Here is a 22,943-nt window from a genome sequence, read left to right as displayed (position 1 = left end):
GACAGTCTGTCCCGAGGCCTCTGCGGGTGACCATTAAGGGGTCAGCCTCTGGTGAGAGCCACAGGACAGTGGGATCCTTCACAGTAGCAGGAGACTCCACTCTGCAGGAGAAAAGCTTCCTTTGCAACCTCAGTCTTTACGGGTTAATTCACTCTACCTCCTCTTCCTCTCCAACTCCTTTCAGCATACAAACAGGATGCAACACCTCAGTGCTGCTCACAGTACTGCTTCATTATAATGATAATCATATAACCATGATAGTCATCAAGTTCTTCTTCATTGTCATCATCAAATCTGGCACACCAGAGTGTTGAAATCATATACAATAATATTCCATATAAATTTGAAACCGAAAATCTACCACAGAAACAAACAATAGAAAAAACAAACATGACAAAAAGGATCAGTGCTGACTAAATACATCTACAACTTTACAAAAAAGCAAATATTGATTTTGTTTTCGCCTTGTTTTTGTGCTTTTTTCTCTCATATGTTGGCTTGGGTGGGAGTAGTTTTTTTAAGTCACTACTTCACACAATAGTCTCCTCTTTCTGGACTCTTTCTAGGGCATAGCGCACATACAGTACAGCAAAGCACTGTAGGGCAGATTGGCAGTTATTGGCTGGGGGGCTTCACATCACTGGGCCACACGGCACAAACAACCCCAACACACAAAGGCATGGTCTCATCAGCAAGTGCACCATCACAACATGACCAATAAAAATACAGACAGACAGACTGGGTCACAAAGGCTGGATGGGAAATTTTATATATATGTGTGTGTGTGTTGATATGTGCAGTGTAGAGACAAAGAGGAATAATGTGTGTGTGGAATCCAAACAAAATCACTTCTAAGCAAGGGAAACTAATTTTCCACATGAGAGGCTTTGAAAATGTCTAAAAAACTGTTATGCGTTTAGGATTTAATGTGAAATAAGGCAGGGACCACTTTGATTTCTGTTTCTGTTACTGAGTCATTAAATTAACAAGCTAACTTTTATTAGTGACACAATGAAAACACAGCCATGGCTTATATTTAGGGCAACAATAAATGGGACTTGAAAGACGTAGAGGACAAAGTGCAGCTGTTAAAAGAGGAGGAATGATATTAAGTATGAAAAGAAGAGGAAGAATGATGGCTTTAATAGAACACTGACTTCTATGAGGTCACACCTGAATTCTTTAGCTGCCCTGTAATGTTGAACTAAGGTAATCAAATTATGCAGTCAGCAAGATACCATCATGCAGCCTACAGTACCCTTTCAGGCCTATTTCAGCTCTGAGGTCAATTTTTGAATTTAATTCAATTGCATCCCAAATTTAGTTAAAGGGCCTATTTGTGTGTATGCATGAGGGTGTGTGTTTGTGTGGCTGGTGGATAGCAGAGCTGGTTGAACATGCACCTCCCTCTCAGGGCTGATGTGTCTGTAGTAATCTTCTCAGGGGCTCATCAGGGCATTAGAGGGCTGGGAATGTACTTTGCCTAATCAAGCATGTTTAGTGAAACACCGGAGGAGATGCGGAGCAAGGACATGGCTGACTGGGTACGGCGGCCAAGACAGAGAGGCCTCATTCACACACTTGCAGACATGCAGCACTCAGGATATGACAGAGATGGAGACAGGGGGTTGGAAGGGGGAGGAATAGATGAGAGGGCTGGGCTGGTGGAGAGCTCCATACCCTCAATAGTAATGACCTGTTTCAGGGTGGAATGTGTAAAGAATACACTGTACTAATGTGGTGAGGCGCTAATGCAGTAACATCACGTTCGCCTGCCTGACCTCCTCCTCTGTCCTTGCTTTTATAAATCTCTTTCACTGGCTTGTCTCATATATTACCTCCAGCTCTGGCTGTACATTTTTTAGTGCCGGGTATTAACCCTCAACCGAAATGTGTTTGTCGCACAGTATCAAACGCTGTCAGCAGGACTATCTGTTCAGATTTATACTCCTGTTTACATTTCTCTGATTAGTTGGCCAACATCTACATTTTGACATGTTTGTACTCATTTTTGTAGAAAAATATGCTTGTGCAAGTGAGAGAGATTTAACTTAAACTTGACTCCATAACTTTGGCTAATTTAAACATAATAAGACTAGAGACTACGTCTTACTGTATATATGTCTAATTAAGATAGACAATAAGCTATCTATATAAATCTGTCACTTTTAGCACTTCTGCATCAAATATTGATTATGACAGAAATAAAAATAAATGGAATGGAATAAATAGCACAGTAACAATCAATCACATATTAGGCAATTTGTGCCTTAAGATGTAAAACCAAAGAATCCGGATATGCATCTCATTGTATAGCATGACAGAAAGAAGCACCAAGGTGAAAAAAAAAATCCTGTTTTCACCGAGGGGAACAGGTTTGTACCATATGTTGTCTAATGGCCTCCATACACAGTGCGATTTTTAGCAATCATTGCGACACATTATGCAACGTGAATCTAATAAACTGTGGCACAATGTCAAGTTTGATGCGTGCAGATTGTACGATGACCATTTACTGAATCGCAGGCGATCCAGGTTACAACATACGTCAATATGCAATGAAGAGGAGGAGGATGTGGATGCAGGGTGACAGGTCACAGCAGCTGTCACACTGTGAGTCAGTCATTCTAAATTTCTGACACCACTAGAATTTTATCTCAGGTTATCTTTTTGTCGCAAGACACTGGCAACAGCCGTCGTGGAACCTGTCTCACAGTGCGAGGGAAGACCACTGTTTTACAGCCACAACCAAAGATATCTCCACGATTTTCCTACGATGGTCATCTTCAGTCTGGGACAGCCCAAAATCACACAGTGTATACCCAGCATAAGAGTCATTATAACCCAACCAAAACTGTTTTGTTGCTTAAACTCAACCAAACTGCTATTAAAGATTGAAAAAAAAGAAGTCAACTACACTTGAAAAACTGCATCTGTGGTTTTAAAAGTGACATGAGTCTCCCAGGTGTATCTGAACATGCTGCATTTGTGAAGTTTGTAGGTCGTAATTATTACCTTATCCAACTTTCTAAAATCTTACTCCTACAGTGCTTCAAATTAAAATCAGACTTCTGTCTCAAAAGTGTTGTTTTTTATCATTACTGATTGTGTCTCTAAAGGCATACCCGGCTTTTCCTTTTAAACTGTACTTCTTTGTGCACAGTATAATGTTTTAAACATATTGCACATATGAAGCTCCCACGCAAGGCTCTGACATTGTTGGCATACATTTGTGTTAGGCGGGCATTATGGTTCAATAGAGAAAAGAACAGTGCGGAAAGAAAGAGAAGGGTGAGAATGACAGTAAAACTGATCAAAGCTGTTGTTCTGCACTCAATATGAGCAGCACATTCATGTATACAAGCACTAAGAGACTGCCGCACACAAACAGAGACACACAAAAGCACCACCTACTGTACTCTATACTAAACCATGACCCAGCTGAACTAAAGCTATCTCTGCATCTACATTTGAATTCAGAATGGCTGAGGGCAGACAAAAACAGAAAACATGAAAAGATCAGACGAGTGAAAGAGTAACTCCACACCCAAGTATACCCATGCCCATCTGTCTTCTTTATCCCTCTTTTGTCGGGAAACACACTGAAAGAAAGAAAGGGATAAAGCCACAAGGGATGACCATTGTGACAGTTAGCGGTGCCCCAACCATGGCCTCAGCCTCAGCTTCAGCCTGCAGCTCTTCCATGCCAGTGTGGGTGAACCACAAGAGATGCCCAGGCCTGGTTGGTGTATGACGGATGGACCTGCTGTCCTCCTCATTGATATTCTGCTAGCCTGTGGTGGTGGGCTAGGTCCCTGACTCTTAAAGGCGATTTGTTGCCGCAGTCTCCTCCTGCTTCTGGGGCACAAAGAGGCCTTAGTGTCGGGCAGAAGAGGCTGAATGGAGCTCCCAAGCGGCCAGGCCTCACAGCCTCAGTCAGATAGCCAGACAGCCAGAGCTCACATTCCCTCCTTCAAATGGACTGCGGAGCCCAGGGAGGCCTCAGGTCAGGTCAGACAGACCCAGGCATACTGAGAGGCAGTGAGGGAGGGGAGACACTGTTCTTTTTTCCCAGAGCCTTGCTTTTTCTGATGTCTCTCAGTCTACTTTGCTAAAAAGACAATGATATAAAAATATCAAATTAAATTGACTTTATCCTGTATCATTAAATGTTTCTGCTATTTATTGCTCTCTTTGACTTCATCATGGCTCTGTCCAGTGTTGCTTGTGAAAACAAATATAACACTGGGTGAATCCAAACCCCTTTTTACCAGCTACTGATCAAACCATCTGATCCTCTGATTGGTAAACACACTTAAGTAGACATATAATAAAATCACTTGTCTCTCTGTGATTGTTTATAAAAAGAAAAAACAATGTTATCACCAACTTCATTGTATAGTTATACTTCACAGTTACAACAGGACGCTGGTTGGGGTTGTTGTGGCCACACACACGCACGCATACATGATTGCATACACACTGCATGATTCATTGAGAGTCACCGCCCTCTGGCACAGCTACAACAGTTTTTAGTCTCGTCTGAAATCCAAAGTAAAGCACATTGTTGTCTGCTGGATGCCACAGGCACAAAAAACAACAAAAGCTGAAACAAAATTTCACACTCAAAGGAGATCCATGTTGTCAAAACAGTGAACATAACGGTGGAGGGAAACCTTTCACATTTGGCGCTGCAAGCGTAATTGTCTTTTTTTAATTTTATTTTTTAAGAACTCCACACTGTCCTTTAAAGATTATTCCCCCTTCTTTGCACTCCTCTCTTTACCTTGCTGTTTGTCCTGTGGTGTCAAAGTCACTCTGTGGGTGGGACCACTGACAGATCAGAGGGGAGCACCTCAGATTACAAACAGAGGAATGGAGACGTAAGGAGAGTTTTCGCCTCTTTTTCAACTCTCTTTGTTTCTTTTTTCTCTGTCTCTCTCTTCAGTCAGCTGAATGACGTCAGAACATTAAATGACAGTGAGAGAGGACAGACGGGGTAAGGTTGGACTGGGACATTGAGTCTGAGGGGTAGATTTGTTCCAGTTTACTGTTGGAGGGAATGGGTTTAGCGAGAGCTTGGTCTCAGGGCTCACCTACTTCTCATTGGCCACTGGGGGTGCGCTCTCCCATGTTTTTCACTAGAAGATGGCTGAAGTCAGCCAGTTCTCCCAGCCCCCGATGCCCGTGCATATCTGGCCTTATGAGGCCCTGGCGCTGAGAGTGATAGGGGGCTCCATTGTTGCTGTTGTAGTTGAGTGCCTCATGACTCCAGCGAGACTCCCCATAGTCCATGTGGGGAGTAGGAGCGGATACCACCCTCCTTCGGTCGGGGGAATCCTGCGGCGTGGCGGGGTAGATGTATTCTCCCGCTGAGTTCCTCAGACTGCCAGTGGGACGACCGCCACCGTGCTCTCCTCTCTGGGTGGCTAGGATCAGGTAGCGCTGGCGTTCAGTGTGGGGGGGCAGCACCACTTCACCTGGGTCCTCTATTCGGACCATACCCCCACCTCCACCTCCATGCAGGTACTTGGAGCTCAGGTAGATGACAGAGTTGTTAGGGCAGGGAGTACCAACAGCGGTGAGGAAGGTCTGACTCTGATCCCAGTCGGTGTCTGGGAGACGCATGGTCCGCTTCTGCTGCAGTGGGGTTTGCTCTGGGGTAGGCAGCAGGCCTGGATCCATCTCTCCTTTAGGCCAGCCATTGGGTGTGACAAAGGGGTTGTCTGCCTGCGAACGCCGTCTCTCTCCACCGCTGGTTCTTGTGACACTCATTACTGACCCACTGCGGCCCTGCCCCAGCATGCTCTGCTCTTTGTCACTTTTGCGGCGGGTGCCACCGACTCCAGAGGCACGGGAGTGACGGTGGCGGTGGCTCATGATCCAGCAGACAGTGAGGCCAGAGAGAATGGCTCCTGTTGTGAAGGCTGAAACAGCAGAGACAACCAGCAGGTTTACAGACACCAGGCCATCAGGCTCCTCGATGAAACTCTCCTGGAGCAGCATTCCTACACAATGAGATAGAATCAAATACAAAGAGAGAGCCATCAGTCAAATGGTAGCATCAGTATTTCCTGTATTAAGCATGTGGGAGTTCACAAACAGCCAGACAATATGACCCATTTTCTCTCTCCCCTCGGTGGGTGGGAATTCTGGTATGCTAGCCAAGGTAGCTCTGGATAATTGCCTTCATTACGTAAAGTGGATGGTGATTTTAATAGCTGTAATAACTGTCTTCCTGATTGAGAATAGCTCTCAACCCTAACATGTTTCGCAACATTAGTTTTATAGTTAGACATGGCAATTCTGGCATTAATGGTAAGAAATGATTTAATAGTTTTTATACAGTCACAATCTGTTTAGGTCTCATCGATATATATATATATATATATATATATATATATATATATATATATATATATATATATATATATATATATATATATATATATATATATGCTATAACTATTTTGATTCATGTACACCTCAGATTTGTAACTACAGTGTTGTGAACTTGTTTCCTAATTGTGCACTTCCAAAAAATATGCTTGTACTTGCATGAACTGCTATAAATGTGCAGGGTTTTATTTTCTTTGTTGCATCTATATGCAACAAGACACTTTTTTTGCAAGACACCAAGTTAAAAGATAATGGGTGGTTTTTGTGCAGACAAAAACATGGGATTCTGTATTCTGTTGTATAAGTACACAAGCTGAACTCCCTCAGAGAAAACTGCTATGAATTATTGAAGATATGAATACAGCGAGAGAAAGCATGGGCCGCCGTGGATCAATTAGAAAAATGCCAGAAGAAAAGTTGTTCTTTGCTGCCTGAGCTCCTGGGACCAACACCAACGAATACAAAGAAATTGCGCCAAGGGAAGCAGATTGGAGAAAAGCAGATGAAGAAAAGAAGAGGGTGTTACACAGAGAGATGGAGAGTGTGTGTATCGCCTAAAGCAAGCTCGAACATTTGGGGCCTTAGACAAACAGTAGTAATAGTTGTTAAATTACAACACAAAAATGTGGCAGAGGAAGGACTGTCTCCACAAGGACAGCAAAATAAATCCTTTCTCACAGATAATAAATGGATGTCATTAATAGACATTGGGAGCCATTTACTCACTTACACACTGCGCAGAAAAGAAGCAGGGCGAAGAATGGGAGAAAGAACAATCCTACGGAGAACACCAGAGTTTTTTTTTTTAAACAAACATGCTTCCATTGTCTGACAAATTCATTTTTAATGGGGACAAATGGAGCTGGTCATGGTGCAAATACTCCAGCATGAGACGGCTTGGTGGTTAATTAATGTGGCCTGTGGCTTTGTACAGCAGAGTGTTACTATACATTGACATTAAGCTGAAAAATGGCAGCTAAAACCCTGTGAGAGGCTGCTGAACTGCTGTGCTGCACAAGGAGATGCTCATGTAAGTAATATAGGGGTAGCTAATCCAAAAAAACAGTTTATACTCTCTCAGGATCTCGATGTTAAAATGTAAGTGTTGGTTGAAACCCCATCAGATTATATCATCTGTAAATGGACCTGTAACAGGGACCTCAAGTAGGCCTCAGGAAACAGGAAACTACAATTTAAGTAGGCCTCATTGTGATAATGTTTTATTTTCTGAGCGTAAACTGGCCAACAACAACACGTACCGAACAGTCTGAAATGGAAGGCATGATGGAAAAAAGCTGCAGTAGCCTGCAAAATGCATCAAAGAGCAACTCTCAAACCTCTCCCAACTGATGAAAGTATGAAACTAACAAAAAAAACAACATAAAAGATATTCACAGAGACACAATAGCACAATAGCTCCAAAACCAAAAACACCGCACTTGCAAGTCAGATCAACATGGCTGACAAATCTGTTAAAACTTGGTATTTTAAAGTGAAGCAAGCATGCAAGTATAGCTGCATCTGCCTCAATGTGGTTGAGTGAGGAACACATTCATAGGCATAATAAAACAAAAGGTAATTTTATTTTTTCCATAAGGGTTATTTAAAGGACCTGTCCAGGGTGTACCCTGCCTCTCACCTGTAGATAGCTGGCATAGGCTCTAGACCCTGGTTCGGATAAAGAATGGATAGATGGGTTATTTAAAGGTGCATGTATCAAATGTCAATTAATTTGATGTAGTTTAAAACACGTTTCTAACAAATTATGTATTAAGGAGCCAAATATTTTGTTATATATATATGAAATATGTAGCCTCCAATATTATACCCAAGAATTATCACCCTCTTAGTCATAAAATTTGTGTTTAATAAACCATGAAATATTCTATTTGTTTGTAAAGCACATTGAGTTTGTGTGTTCTTAGATGGAGATGAGATCACATTTTATTACCAAATAATGCAGAAAACTAGATTATTCCAACGAATTCACTTTTTCTTGCCACAATTAACAATTTTAATTACTATCAATGGGGGATAAATGTCTGTCTGTCTGTGTTTTGAGACAATTCATTCTGGCCTGTTAATCTTCACAGCAGTGACCTTAAAGCATATCTGCACTCCAAGAGTCAAGATAACAATGAGCAGAGACATAACAAACCATCTGTCTCTTGTCACTATACAGCTTGGGCAATAAATCCTCCACACATTAGAGTCCATATTCAACAAGTTTGCCGTTTCCATAGATTGAAACCTGCTGCTAATCAACCGGTCTTGTTGGTCAATCAATGTCCCTTTCAGCACTAATTAGTCCTTTATCACTAATTCAATATGCTGAGCGATACACATGGACACTGGCCTTAGTTACAGCCTGTTAATTATGGGACATGTTCAGTTCAGTTAGCAATTAGACAAACTGCTCACTGAATAACAAGAGATCATGTTTTATCTGTGGGATATTGTTGGATTTAAAGTGGAATAAGATTTGTATTTGTTTTTAATTTCTCTGTGTGCCTGGTGCCACAACCTTTTCTTCCCTCAATTCCCTTTTACTTTTTTCCATTAGTTTTTCACAGTTCTTGAATATTAATTTATACTTTTTGATTAAAAAAAAAAAGATTTTCGTCCTTAGGCAGGTCCTCATGTGGCCTAAGTTATGTATTTTAAAGTGTTTATTTAATCAAGCATTAGGGTTTATTTAGAAGGTTAGTTTTGCCCAACGGGATGTAAAAACTTGATTGCTCAACATCTCAAAATTGCTCTTAACGCAGATGGCAGCTCATAATTTAGCTGCTTTCTTCACTTCATTCCTTCATGCTGTCACACAGCCAGCTCATGGTTACACAGGCCAACCCGAACGGACAGCCTTTTAGTCTGTGTGTGTACATTTAAGCACCTCTCTTCTTCCACTCTTGTTTATACTGAATTTGCCATTAGTTCATTCTTTTTTCCCCCATGAACATATTGTTGGCATCTTTCTTGCAGCAGCCTATAGGCCTGACTCTTTCTGTAGTTATGTTCATGTTTCTGGCCAATATTCAGGCTGCCAGTTTCACTTACATTATTGTTTGTCTCATGAATAAAATGGACATTTTGGGCCTGCAGATGTGACATAGAGAAGCGTTTGGAGGTTACCTCCGTATTCACACACAAACAGGAGTTTAAAAAGTCAGGTTAAGAACTGATTCAAGACTTTTGTAAAAAACCACAGCCTTGATGACTTTGTAAACAAATGTGAAGCTCTGCAACCACAAAAACATTCTAAAGCAAGCCAATAACCGCAAATCTCCTCATCACATCTGGAATTGTTCTCACTCCACTCAGCTGCAGAGGTTGTAGACATTTCTCTAGCATTTACCTCAACTGTGGTCCAGAGGTTCTATGTGGCACTTTAGATTAAATTCTGCATGGAGCAATAATACTGCTGTCATATTCATGCAGGAGGCGAGGGCTTGACAAGTGTGTGTAGTATTACAGTGTGTGTGTGTGTGTGTGTGTGTGTGTGTGTGTGTGTGTGTGTGTGTGTGTGTGTGTGCGTGTGTGGACAACTTAGCTGTAGAGCAGAGACAGACTATGGCTTCCTCACACCAAATATGGCTCCTCAACTCCCTTTCTCCTTGACATGGAGACTCAGATAGTATGTTAATTATTTTTGCAAGCTTCTTTTATCCCCCACTTATGTCTTTCTTGGATGCTCAACATCAAGACAAAGTCTTTAGCCAGTGGGAGAACACTGAAAAAGGATTATGATGAAAATAAAAGGATGGATGGATAGAGATTTGGTTGTGTATGTGTGTGTGCATTTTTGTGACAGCAGACAGGTTTTCCTGCATCCTACCGAGGGGTGACAGTAGAAGCAGCAGCTTGTACACTCTCTCCTCCCTTCAACTCCTTCTCACTTCTCCCAATCCTCCTCACTTATTAAAGCTTAATAGAAGCCAACAGGCCTGCCTGTCAGCCTGACGAACACTGAGCCGCTTGTCTTGAGGCTTCCAGCTCCAATTACAGTGTAACAATGAGAAGAGAGGAGGGTAGAGGAGAGAAGGATTTTTACAGTGTGTATGTTGAAGGTAAATGGGAGGAGAGGAGAGGACATGAGACAAAAGAGGTGAGAAGAGGAGATGGCTAAAGAAAAAGGCACAAGAGATTTAAAAAGGTGAAGAGAAGAGAGAAAAGAACGGGGCATATAAAGGAGAGGCCCTAAAAACACCAGAGGTGTAACAGCTCTGTTGTTAGAAGCCACACTGGAAGGATACGTGTGTATTTTTGCACCAGTTAACTGTCAAAAGTCAGAAGTACAAAGGAACTCGCGCATAGTTTCAATTTTCTTTTGGTATTCGATTGCCTTTGTCTCTAACCCGCAGTCATTTGTTCCTTCCAGTATCATCCTCCCCTCCTTCCAATTCTCTTGTTAGCTGCTAATCCTCTCTCTCCATATCTCTCACTTACCCACTACTCCTTTGATCAGCAGGGGTGGCGGTATGATGGGAGTAATAGCTTAAATATTCAAAAGAAAAGTAAGAAACTTTTCCTCACACACATTTAAATAAAGGTTGTTCCATCAGATTTAATATTAAAGCGAAAAAGTGATGCATCCAGCACTCGTTGAATGTGACAGATGTTATAATGTCAGGGATTTATGTGACTATACCTATAAATGTTTCCACTTGTCTTCTGCTCTCATCCTCTCTCCCATTCTGCCAGGGTGTAAGGGAAATTATTGAAAAGCCTCGGCTAGCTCCACACCAGTTGTTAAACATTTCTGTTGATTAGAGCTCTGGCAGGAGGCTCTGTGTATCTGCTTGGTCCCTGCTCACAGTCTGGCGGTGCCTCTGACAATGGCCTTGTGAACATGTGCGAATGAGATAAAGACAGAGAGTCAGATGATGGGAAGGAAGACAATTTTCAAGCCACCATCAATGATGATGATCTCGATTAGAGGCACACATCCAAAGGATAATCCCTGTTCATTACAACTTGGGACTTAGTTTTCCTGGGTTTGGCTGTTGTTTCAGATGGTTATGGTGATAATCAAGAGTAATTACTGAAATCTGGGAATACTGCAGCATTTACATGATGACCAGCATTCAAAGTGAATGTGTGAAGATACTCAATCAGGTCATGGTTAGTTCTAAAACAAAAGCTACTCCACCCAGGATTTATCATCATCTGTAATTGGCTGGTGAGAAGTTCCGGATTTTTTAGGGTATCACATGCTTCATTGACCTAAACTCTAAGAATTGAGCATCCAGGGGAGGGATGTCTGGAGTCAGGACATGTCGCTCAGCCCACTTCCCCTAGTTTTACACGTTCCTGTCTCACACACACACAGATTGCATGATCCCATTTTTTATGGCTTTTAACCTTAGCACAGGGGCTGAGTTGCCCTATTACAATGTTTACTGTGGGCCCAGAGGCACATCAGCCTGGTCTGCTGTTCTGCCTGATAGCACTGCTTGCATGGACACAGATAGAATTTGAGAATTTTTAGACGTTAGTGAATCTTAGTGGGTTTTATTCAATGTGAAAGGGGCTTTATACCCAACTTGTGACAAGTTGGATGTGAGTAATGCAAAGAACTATGTGCAGTCTCATCATTACTGATTACGAAGTGGAACTATTGATTAAAAAAGACACTTATATCACCAGAGCCACTGATTGGCATCAGAATGCATGTGTTACTGTCTGGAGGTGTTGGCAAGTGTAGATGTTACCTCATTAATCTGCGGACTATTTGAGGCTTCCTACAGTTCGCTAAGTTCCTTAATCAAAAGCCAGGCGGGGGAACTTTTATGCAGTTTGAGAGCTGGAATACATGTATTAGAAATACTGCACATCAAAACAGAACAAAGAGACTTCACAGCATCCCGGTGGACCTGTCAATGCCACAACACACACTTCTGAGCTTGATAGGTTACGACTGTGTCAGCGTACAGCCAGTGATCTGAGGGGCTTTCATCTCTAGAATTCACCATTTCCTTGCATAATGTTAATGTGTTTATGCGTACGTAAGTGACGGTAGGGACACACGTGGCAAAGCATGTGCGCTGTACTGTGAATGAGTGTGTATAGACGTATGAGTGTGTGTGTTAATAGCTAACTGTGTGCACTGCCTGCACCCATGGCTCAGTGATTTTGCTCATTATCCTCCTCTCTTTTCCCACTCTTGAAAGACAGCAGGCACTATTTTGTGTCTTGTTTTTAGCACCTCCTCCTCCTCTGCTGCTATCTTCTTATTCTTTTTTTTGAGTATCTGGATTACCATTCATTCAGCAGATGCATCATTAGTATCCACTGCTCTGTCTATCTCACTTTTACAAACACACAGCACACCTCTTGTTGTGAGCTGTGAAAGTAACACCAAAGTGTGTTTGACGGTGGCGGCAAACTGAGAAAGAATTTAAAAACAGCTTCATACTCGGACTAAAAACTTACTTGCTCCTAAACCGTGTTTACTCATGGGATGATTGTAAAACAGTTTACAGTCCCTCTCTGACAGCGTTCTCTGCTAGCAGGGCTTAGGAAAGAGTTCCACATGACTACCCTGGTTGAAAAAAAGATTGAGAAATAAAAAAATAAAACTTTGACTCCTGAGAGCCAGATACAAGTGCTTGTGTTGCACTCGGTTGATCGATATGTTAAAACATTTATGCACACCAGCCATGTGTTCGCAATTAAGATTCCATGAAATCTCCAGCAAAAACAGCACACACAGTTAATACATTCATGTCTCTTCAGCTGGGTTTATTAGTGAGGGCAGATCAGGCTTTTGGCTTGGCTAGAGTCAAGGTTTGAAATGATGACTGCATAATTACATACCTGCACGGCTCTCTTGCTGCCTTTACAGTCCTCTCTTTCATGTCTCTCTCTCAGCTACCCGGTGTATCTTAATTTTTAACCCTCATTTTGGATTCTTTCTTCTTTCTGTGCTTATAGAAAATCTCTGCAAGCAGTAAATGAGGTAAGTATAGAGCACTTCAGGGAGCACTGTGTGTTAAAATCATCAGAGTTTGGTGGAGGAGGGGGGCTGACTCCCCGCCGCTGCCGTGTAATCAAAGCTTTTCTCATAAAGGTTTTTTTTTTCACAGCCTTTGCACACATGTTGCTATCAGGAATGTTCCTCATTGAATTTGTGGATTCAATTATATGAGAAGACCTTGTTTTCTAAATCTGGTCAACCTTTAGGAAAAGCAGCTTAACAAGGGTGAGTTTGTTAGCAGTTTCAGCTGCATCCAATCCAAACAAAGCAACTGGGCTGTGGTGAAATAAATTGTTTTGTGTTTCTGTGTGCAAACGTACAATTGTGGGTTTCCTTTCCCCTTATATAGCATGACTTATGAGCTACAGCGTTGGCTGTGCTTTCCTTTGGTAATTGATATTCTCGTTTTAGGTGCAAAGCCGAGCACACACCGTGGACAGCAACAATAAATATTCACAAACATGTCACAGGCAATAACTTGGAGAGCAGGTCCGCATAGAATTAGTCTAACGATCTGGCCAGAAGGTTCATATCTCTCATTCCCAAATCATGTAGCAGGCAATTTCACCCTAATCTTTCTCACATGCTTCATATATGTATATATATCACATCAGACCTATGTATGGTGCTATACTTTACGCCCACCAGCTGAAAATACACAGCAATTTGTTTTTATGTTAACACCCCCAGAGCTTAAGTGTTGGACTCATTCCCGATACAAATTTTCAAGGGTTTAAGAGAATGATTAAATCATCAGGCCTCCAGTCGGGGCGGCGTGCCATCTGGGTGGCTGATTGAAACTGCTCTCACCCCATTCATTCAGCCCCCCCTGCCTGTTGTGCTAATTTACAGGTCGCCTTTAATGAAATGTCTCCGCTGTGACACGGACCAAGGCCCTGCAAGTGGACACACATTCAGGACACATCCCGAGCTGAATGATCACTCAGAACCACTGTGCCTGTCAGGACCCTGGACTACCGAGAGCATAAGGAGATCAATACTGAGGTGATGCAACAAACTCGAGGGTTAAAGAGATAGGAAGAGGCTAATGAACTACATGGAGAGGAAAAGAGTGAGACAAAAAAACAGAAAGAGCACAGAAGAAGTGAAAAACAAATTAAGGCAAAGCAAATGAGACCGAGGCAAAGAAAGAGAGTGTGACAGTGAGAGAGAGAGAGAGAGAGAGAGAGAGAGAGATGAAAAGCACAGTGGTGTTATTGATGTGTTACAGAAAGGAGGGAAATGTTGTTTGATGCAGGAGGTTAGAGGAACTCAACATGGTCGATTTTTGTCTGAAAGACAGACATGACAGCAATCCCCAAGGGTGTGAGTGGAGAGTAGTTACAGTGCTCTGGACATCACGCTGCAGAACTCTCTGGTGAGACCTCACACTGTGCCTCCAGGTCCTGCAGCACACTTAACTGGACAGCCATTACCCAGCACTCACCACTGTCCCTGAGGCAGGTTCAACCAAATTACTTAAACATGTTCAATTCTGCAGATAGTCAGGTGACAAAGTGGCACCTGATGTTTGTGTATGGTTGAAAGCAAAAAGGTTCTGGGTCACCACACACACTGTGTACACTTGTATAACTGCTGTGTTCAGGGCCGGATCACACACTTCTTCTGGGACACACCCCTTATCCTTAACAACTCAATGTCATGCAATACAATCAGTTTAAAAAAAAGTTTTGCTTTTTTCATTTTTGTCATGTTTTTCTTTTTGATTAAATTTTTATAATCAGGTGTCCCACTGTTGTATTTGAACCCTGAAGTCACATTTTGTCAAGGTTGCAGCTTAAACCTTTGATTAATCCAACACTACAGCAGCACTGATGTGTGACATTAAAACTCTTTCAAACACCTGCTTCGAAAACTTTAGTATTTCTCTGTGAAATGAATTCCACCTCCTCCCCTACTTGTTCTTCATCCTGGATGTTTGAGTTTCTCTGTGCAGAGTGATGTACCTGCAGAGACTGACAACACAGAAGCTCTTTTATCTGCCAAACTTTTTCTGAGTTCACTAGAATCTGAATTTAACATGTATACTGTAGGTATTACTAGTGCTGCCATGAGGTTTTTTCATCTCTTTTTCTTATTGTAACAAAATAAAAAAAACACATCACATGCTTTTAAATGAGGGTGGAGGACATAATAGAAATTAGTGCTCATTAAATTATCTTTTAATCTTCGCTCAGCTTTTTTCTCCTCAGGGAAAATCAGAGAAAATGGTCTAAATATCCTAAAATTAAAAACAAAAACTTTAATGTTAAAAAACCCAAAGGGTCACAAGCTTTAACTGTGCATACAGTATGTGTACAGCTGAAAACAGCCAAAGTCATTCCAGCTAAGCCTGTACACACACAGACATCTTTCAACAAGAACCCGTGGCGTGCTGAAGGGTCAGCAGGCCCACTGTGTTTTTCAAGGCTCTCTCTCAGGCACCCGCTGTGTAGAAGGAGATGTGAGGAGCAGAGTGAGGACTCAGAGGAAGAAGTCAGATGAAAGAGCTGAAGCCCTTCAGGAGTCCTTGCACCTCGCCAAGCTTTCTAGAGGCTAAAGCTACTATTCTTATCTTCTTAGAGTTCCCTAAAAAAAAAAGCTCCATCTCTACTGAAAACTGCACACACCACACACTTTTTCACTTTCCTCTGTTATGCCAAAGCACACACATACACACGTCAATTGTTATGAGGTGGGAGGTCCTCCAATTTTATCAGCCAAACCTCAGTATTCACAGAGGGGGGTGATCGGTTCTGTTCTCCAAGCCTCTCTGAAACTCCTCGGGGTGGGTAGGATGTGTGACGCACAGCTACACGCCAGACTTCCTCTATCTCTGCTTGTCTATTCTCTCACTATGCCCTTGGAGTCTGACTTGCAGGAGTGACAGAAAAGGGAGTTAGGAGTGGAGGAAGGTGGCATCAAGGTTACAGAGCCCTCTCTCCCACTGAAAGAGGAGACCGCATCAAACAAAGGAATGAACCACAGTCCTGAATGCACCCTCTCTTTTCCTGCCTGTCTCTCTGTTAGTGTTCAGGCTACAGGGGAGACACATTTATCATGAACAGACTGAAGACCCTGTGTTTTAACTAGCTGCCATGTAAATACAAAGAACTGTGCTGGCTTTATGGGTTCCTGTTCCTAAGCCGCAGCACAGGCCCCTTCTCCAAACCACAGCAATTAGAATGGAATTAGATGAGACCGCGGCCGTAAATTTGCCAACAAATTGTCCTTCCTGCACAAAGCTCCTCAGAACATTACAACCACCAGACTAAAAGCCAGACTCCGTTCTTGCGCTGCGGTGATCGTCATCCTTTCGAAAATGACGCCACAACAAGGAATCTCCAATCTGCCTTCGCCTCATTGATGTTTTAGTGGACCTCAATTACTGAGTGACTGCATCCCGCTGTTGCACCAGTCAAAACACTGCCTTTCTTCAGGAAATATTTTCACAGCACCATAATTGCTTCCATCTGTAGCTACACTGTGGCAACACTAGCTATGTCATTACAGCTGAGTGAGTTCACAGCAAAATGGGTGGCGAATGTGTGTGTGTGTGTGTGTGTGTGTGTGTGAGCTTGTGTGTGTCGGTTTGCATGCGTGCACTCATCATAAAGCCTAATCAGTTTTTATCTATAGAGAGGAAGCAGAGATTTGAGAACAGAGTTGGAGTGAAGAGTGGATGAGATGAAGCAGGACGTCTCTGCAGTTAAAGCACCACACGTACACACACACACAGCCTCCTACTCCTATTTGATGGCTAGTTTAACACAGTTGACTTTAGCTGATGAGCTGTCTGTGCAAACACATTTTGACTGGATTCCCCAAAAGGCCTGCAAACAGAAAAATAAAATGAGGGAGTGTTTTAGGTCATCACTGCTGCCTGCTGCAGGTTTTTTAAAGGCTGCTGCATTATTCAAACTAAACACTGGAATGTATCCTTAAGAATTAAAAGAGCCTGATGGAAAATTAAAAGTGAAGGTGGTGATTTGACAGACCATTTAGCCCATGTTTATGCTGTAACTGATTGGCCTGTCAGCAAAGGTCATGACCTGGAAAAACTGAAGCCAGCCAATCGACACGTCGCGACAACCTGCCGAAAGTGGATCTGACATCCTACACCGCCTGCTGACACTCGAACCAAATCTGACTCATTATGCTGTTTACAGAGTTGGTTTATACAGTATTACCTGTCACATGCATGTTTACACATGCTCATCTCACACATAAGCTTAAGAATAAGCTCCAGCTGCCTGTGCCACACTGGCTGAGACGTACACTCTGAAGAGCCTGCTAATTCTGAGGGCACACAACTGCTAACTCTCAGACATTAATCACTCTATTTTCCTGCAAACCAAATTGAAAGTGCAAACTGTGAACCCAAATGGGTGTGACCAACTCATTTGTGCAATTTCTTGAGGCTGGAGGAGTTGTGAGGCACAGCACTGCAGCACAGCCCTGACCGAAAAGAGCAGAGCGGCAGAAAAATGAATACTTTATCAGGAGAAGAAACACAGTATCAGCAGGTGGAGTTGAGGTAGGCTTTACTGAGTTTCTTCTTAGACCAGTATTTTAAATAAATTGAAAAAAGATGTATATAATAATATAGTTTTTTATTGCCTAGTCCTAATTATTAAACTAAACTAATTATTTTGTCTTGATGGAGGCTGCTGACATGGGAAAGGCAGTACCTATTGTTCATATTACAGGAGCCAAGCAGAACCTGATTATCACCACTGAATCTATATGCTTGATCAAATATGGTCAGTGGCTTACAATGCACATTTAAATAGGGGAAAGTAGTGCCTTAGTATAGTGATCGGCCTTAGACACACCTACACACACATAATTGAGTCCAGATATTTCTCTGACCTCATCTCTTACATTGAAGTGTCCCTCCAACAACACATTGTCTCCATTAAATGCTGTGCTTTCAAACGTTTTGATCAAAGCAGGTTTACAGGAGGGCACATCTCTACATGGTGTGTGTGTGTTTCTAACAAATGCATAGAAAGCCATGCATAACATGTGTGTTAAGTAAGGAGAAGGGCAGCAGCTCTGACACATGAAACAAAGAAGATGAGGAGGATAGGAAGCAGGCACCTTACATCACCTCAGCAGAGTTACAGCCTGGCCATGAGCCCACTGAGAAAGCCAATGACAGCGCCGTGACACAGGAGACGAAGATGGCCCCCTCTGCCCATTTGTCACAGCGGCCTGGCTGAGCACCCGTGGAAACAGAAGCTCCTCACCCTTTCCTGCACCTTTCTGCATTTTTTTTTATCCACCCTCATCTTTTCTTTATATTCTCTGTGATTGCCACCTCACCCCTCTCTCCTTCAGTGTCCTCACCTTTTCTGTCCTCTCTTCCCATCACCCTGCTTCTTTTCTATATTCACCCTTATAACTCCACACTTCTGATCCCCTGAACCGTTTCACCCATTCCATCCTCAAAGTTTGCCTTCTTCCTATGATCTCCAAATCCCTTACTCATTCTTTTTGCGCTGCACTCCTTGATCTGATTTAGCCACCCATCCCCACCCCCGCCATCCCCACCCCAACCTCGCTCATCTCAGCCCCATTCCTTTCCTCTTGCAGAATCACCCTTGATATCTATTCGACTGCCATCAGCCAGAGAAGAGATGAAAATCGATTCTCCTTCCAGCAACTGCTTCTCTCTGGTTAAGGAGAAAGGGGAGGCAGTTAGCCGGGCTCTAAGTAAGGCTGTCCATCCATCTCCCTTTGAGGTCTGACGACAAGGCTGCTCTCAAATCAGTGTAGCACAGACTGAGACCGCAGAGAGATGAGTTAGAGGAGCAGAGGAGCATGGACTATGCCATAAATTCCAAGTTCAAAAAGAAAACTAGCTTATTTTCCTTTATTAAAACCTCAATACAACCAGCCTAACCCTCAGGATTTGGTTCAGCCATATTACAACATAAACAGATTTACTTACTCAATGTACCACGGGCAGTTTGCAGCCAGATAGTTTTGGTTTCATTTGAAAAGTTGTTTCAAACACTTACAGCATCGAAAATAACTTGAAGCTTCCAAAATAAGACAAACCAACAAAAACAGAATAAAAAACTGTAGATGGAATAAACAGTGACATTAAAGGTGACAGCACTGTGTGGTCTAATTACCTGAAATAGTCCCTGCCTAGTTTCCAGACAACAGAATTATTATGACTAATGAAGGTGAATTTTAAAAAAGCAGTGAGTCCGATTTTGAGTGATCTAATGAAACATGAAATGTAACATTCAGTAGCCTAGAGAGCTAGAGATAGAGATAGAATCATAAACGTTTTTGTTTACTATCTTGAGACTATTTACATTTGACTTGTGAGTCTGACTTCTAGCTGAGGAAGAACTGATTTAGATCACATTTAAATTTAAGCTCTTAACCTAATTCTTTTTTAAACAAATATTTTTAAATATAACTGGCACTTGGACATGCTGTGAATTGGGGCCATAGAGGGGGAACTTTTGTCTGACATGTGGCCACAGAAAGATGTAAACACTGGGAGAATGAGAATGAGTTTGCAGAATTTCCCCTGAAGAGAGATAAATAGGCCAGACCATATCTCAGCTCTCATCTGCTGGGTCAAGATACAGACAGGTGGAATGAGTCCAATATAGAGGTATGAAATATTCAGCAGCCAAAAGCCTTCTGTCAGTTCCACCGATTCAAGTCCCTGAGGATTTAGTGTCGGTGTGTTTGTAAGTACACAGACGAACTGTATGCGTCCGGCATACAAGCTGCATAAGGATGTGTTCAGAGAAAAATGCTGAGAGACACATACAGAGTGAGTATGCAGGCAATTTTCAAAGTCTTAACGGTGTCAGTGACAGTTTGTCATAACAAGCCCATTGAAGCTGCGCCTCTCTGTCTTCCTGTGAATATTGCGTTAACAGATGGCTGAAAGAATCTTTGTCTTACAGAAAGACAAAGAAAGATGGACTCCATATTAACTAGAAACAGGAAACACTGAGCAAAACATCCATATCAGGGACAATGAAAGTGTCAAATAAAAAAAAGAGATGATGAAAAGATAGGCTATGGCACTGAGTTTATCACAATATCCGAGACAAAGTGCTGTCTAAGTGTTGGTGGCAGCCGTCAGATGGATGCTGGCTCACGTTCTCGCCATGCCAGCCCAGCAGCTCTTGTTCATCTAGCGACAACAGAGCTCACCTCTGTCAACAGAGCTCAGCTTGGCATATTTCATGATGGGACCAGACACAAGGCCAAACATGCCTCTTGCAGAAACAGCACTTTGTTATGTGACAACAGATACCAGAACACCACACACATTATAACCTCAATGTCACAAATCTGACAATGAGCATCCTCCACCATATGTGTGGCAAGTGTGTTTGTTAAGGAGAAGCTGACCCAGGCTGCAATACCATAACAAGGTAATTAATGATCACATAGATGCTGAAAATCCTGTATCGGTGAACATTCACACCTGTTTTACTGTAAGCGTTTTGTCTTGTTGTGTCTGAACAGTGCACACATACAAATCTCTACAGCCACAGATGTAAAGGATGCCATCAAGAATAAGTACTGCAATCCTCCGGTTCATATTCCATCTGACACAAATGCCTAAATTCCAGGTTGCAGGTGTACACAGGACATAAAGCACTACTTGAGTGCTTCTTCATGGAAAAAAACATCTCAGCTTTGATTTACAGTCTGTCACTGGTGGCAAAACACAGAGACTACACTTTCTGTATTAGTCTATGTTGCCAGATCTGACCTCTGGACCCTGATACTGGAGTTCTACATATAACATAAAGAGGAGGAGATGAGACTGGAGTTTGTAAAACACTTCATTGGCTAACTAGCACGAGTAATTACATTCATTTCTCACCCACTGGTGCACTGCAGAAGTACTGCAATGATCACAGAAGTTGGTGTTTTAATTACAAGCTTCCTGTATGTATTTGCTGAAGTGAAGTTCCCTCTAAGTACAAATTCATTTTTAATTTTACCTCACAAAATAAACTGTATCGGCTTAGCTGCAGGACCGCCTGCAGTGCACATGAGCTCCACAAAAACAACTAACTAGCTTAACTTTGCCCTGCATGGACTGAACATCAGCCATCAATTACAGAGGGTATCCCCCTGTGTTCTGGTGGTCAGAGGACCTGAAGTGAGAGAGCAGCATCAAACAGAGCGCCCATCTGAAACAGGATTAGAGTCATACATGGCTTAGATTATGCAATATTTATCTGTTCTTTTCTCAGGGAGCACAGTACATGAACTCAGGAACTTTCACAAGCTAAGGATTAATTTGCTCGCGTTCGAATTAGTGCTCAGATCAAAGTTGGGGGGGGGGGGGGGGGGGGGGTGTCATGGGAGTACCCAAAAACCTCTACGCATCCAGAACAGAGATTTTGCTTTGCTGGTTTCTATTTTCATAATGATATGAAGTGAGAGAAAAAAATGAGACGTCAAGGGAGAATCAAGCTGGAGTTGAATATAATTAACTACATCTATATGGAACAAAACCTACCAAACCAAAGCAAAGATGGTGTACATGTAAAGGCAGAGTAAACACAGAGAAAAAAACAAAGTCAGCCTGAGCATACACATCTCATTTTCTTGCCAGCTCGGAGACAAAATGAGACTTGCAGACCGTCTTCATGTTGGATCTGGATGGTTACTCCTGGGAGAAGTGAGATACTAGAGCACTGAGGTGGATTGGGACTCGTCTGCGTGTTTATTTGTGGATTTCCTCTGTATAAAGTGAAACTACCGGGTTCTTCCTCCCGTTCACTGTATTGTTGTTTACCCAGAAGATACACAAGTTATGTAAGAATCTGGGCAAAGACAAGAGGGCTATTTGCTTTAACACTTGTAGGCAAACACACAAACATGCGCACATCGCTCTTCTTACCGTCACAGTCACCCAAGTGGGCCACGTTTCCCTGTTCAACATCTTGCTCGAATGGCAGTCTGCAGAAGGAGAAGAGACACAGTCATTAATCAGGAGACACATAAGCACAGCAAGCCGGCCACTGACACACAGCACAGATCCACTCTGATAGGAAGCTATATCAATGTAACACCTAAGGACGAGTCACAACAGAGCACACATACAAGATTTTAGGTTTTACACTTGAATTTGATAAAAAGTAATCTTGTTTATATTTTAAAACAACATGAAAAGAGGCCCTTCAGCTGAGGAGCAAGCTATAAAAACACTGTTATCACAAGGTTATCATGTCAGTGTTGGGTTTCCCAAACTGTACTTGCTTTCTGTAATTCTTGGAAAATTATGACATATTGTATTCCTACAACTAATTTCCCATCTGGGCAACAGGGCAGCATGAAAAACTCAACAGACAATAACACATGATGAAGTGAGGAAGCACAGAGGAAATGAGAGCAGCTCACAGGCCAGGTGCTCACAAAGAAAAACACGACTGCTTTTAGTTATGGACCGTGTCAAGGGAAACGGCACAACATACAGACTGAGCGAGACTGTGTAGGTGTGTGTGTGAGTGCACACACACCTAGGAGCCTGCAGGCTTCATTCAGCATGGAGCACCTTTACAAT

The 22,943-nt window shown here is 42.4% G+C and overlaps 1 protein-coding gene across 1 annotated transcript in view; it reads right to left on the bottom strand.

The window, feature by feature from the left end:
* Window positions 1-4,432: 4,432 nt before the first annotated feature.
* sema6bb (sema domain, transmembrane domain (TM), and cytoplasmic domain, (semaphorin) 6Bb) overlaps window positions 4,433-22,943 on the bottom strand; it is a 109,416-nt gene continuing 90,905 nt past the window's right edge. The window contains exons 16-17 of the mRNA XM_028404298.1: window positions 22,281-22,339; window positions 4,433-6,008 (exon numbers count right to left, since the gene is read on the bottom strand). Coding sequence (XP_028260099.1) covers window positions 5,104-6,008; window positions 22,281-22,339 — 964 coding nt within the window. The 3' untranslated portion in view covers window positions 4,433-5,103. The remainder of the gene's footprint in view (window positions 6,009-22,280; window positions 22,340-22,943) is intronic.

This window comes from Parambassis ranga, chromosome 4, assembly GCF_900634625.1.
Source record: "Parambassis ranga chromosome 4, fParRan2.1, whole genome shotgun sequence".
Classification (NCBI taxonomy): domain Eukaryota; kingdom Metazoa; phylum Chordata; class Actinopteri; family Ambassidae; genus Parambassis; species Parambassis ranga.
Note: the sequence above shows the minus strand (reverse complement) of the source record. Positions and strands in the feature narration are given on the sequence as shown.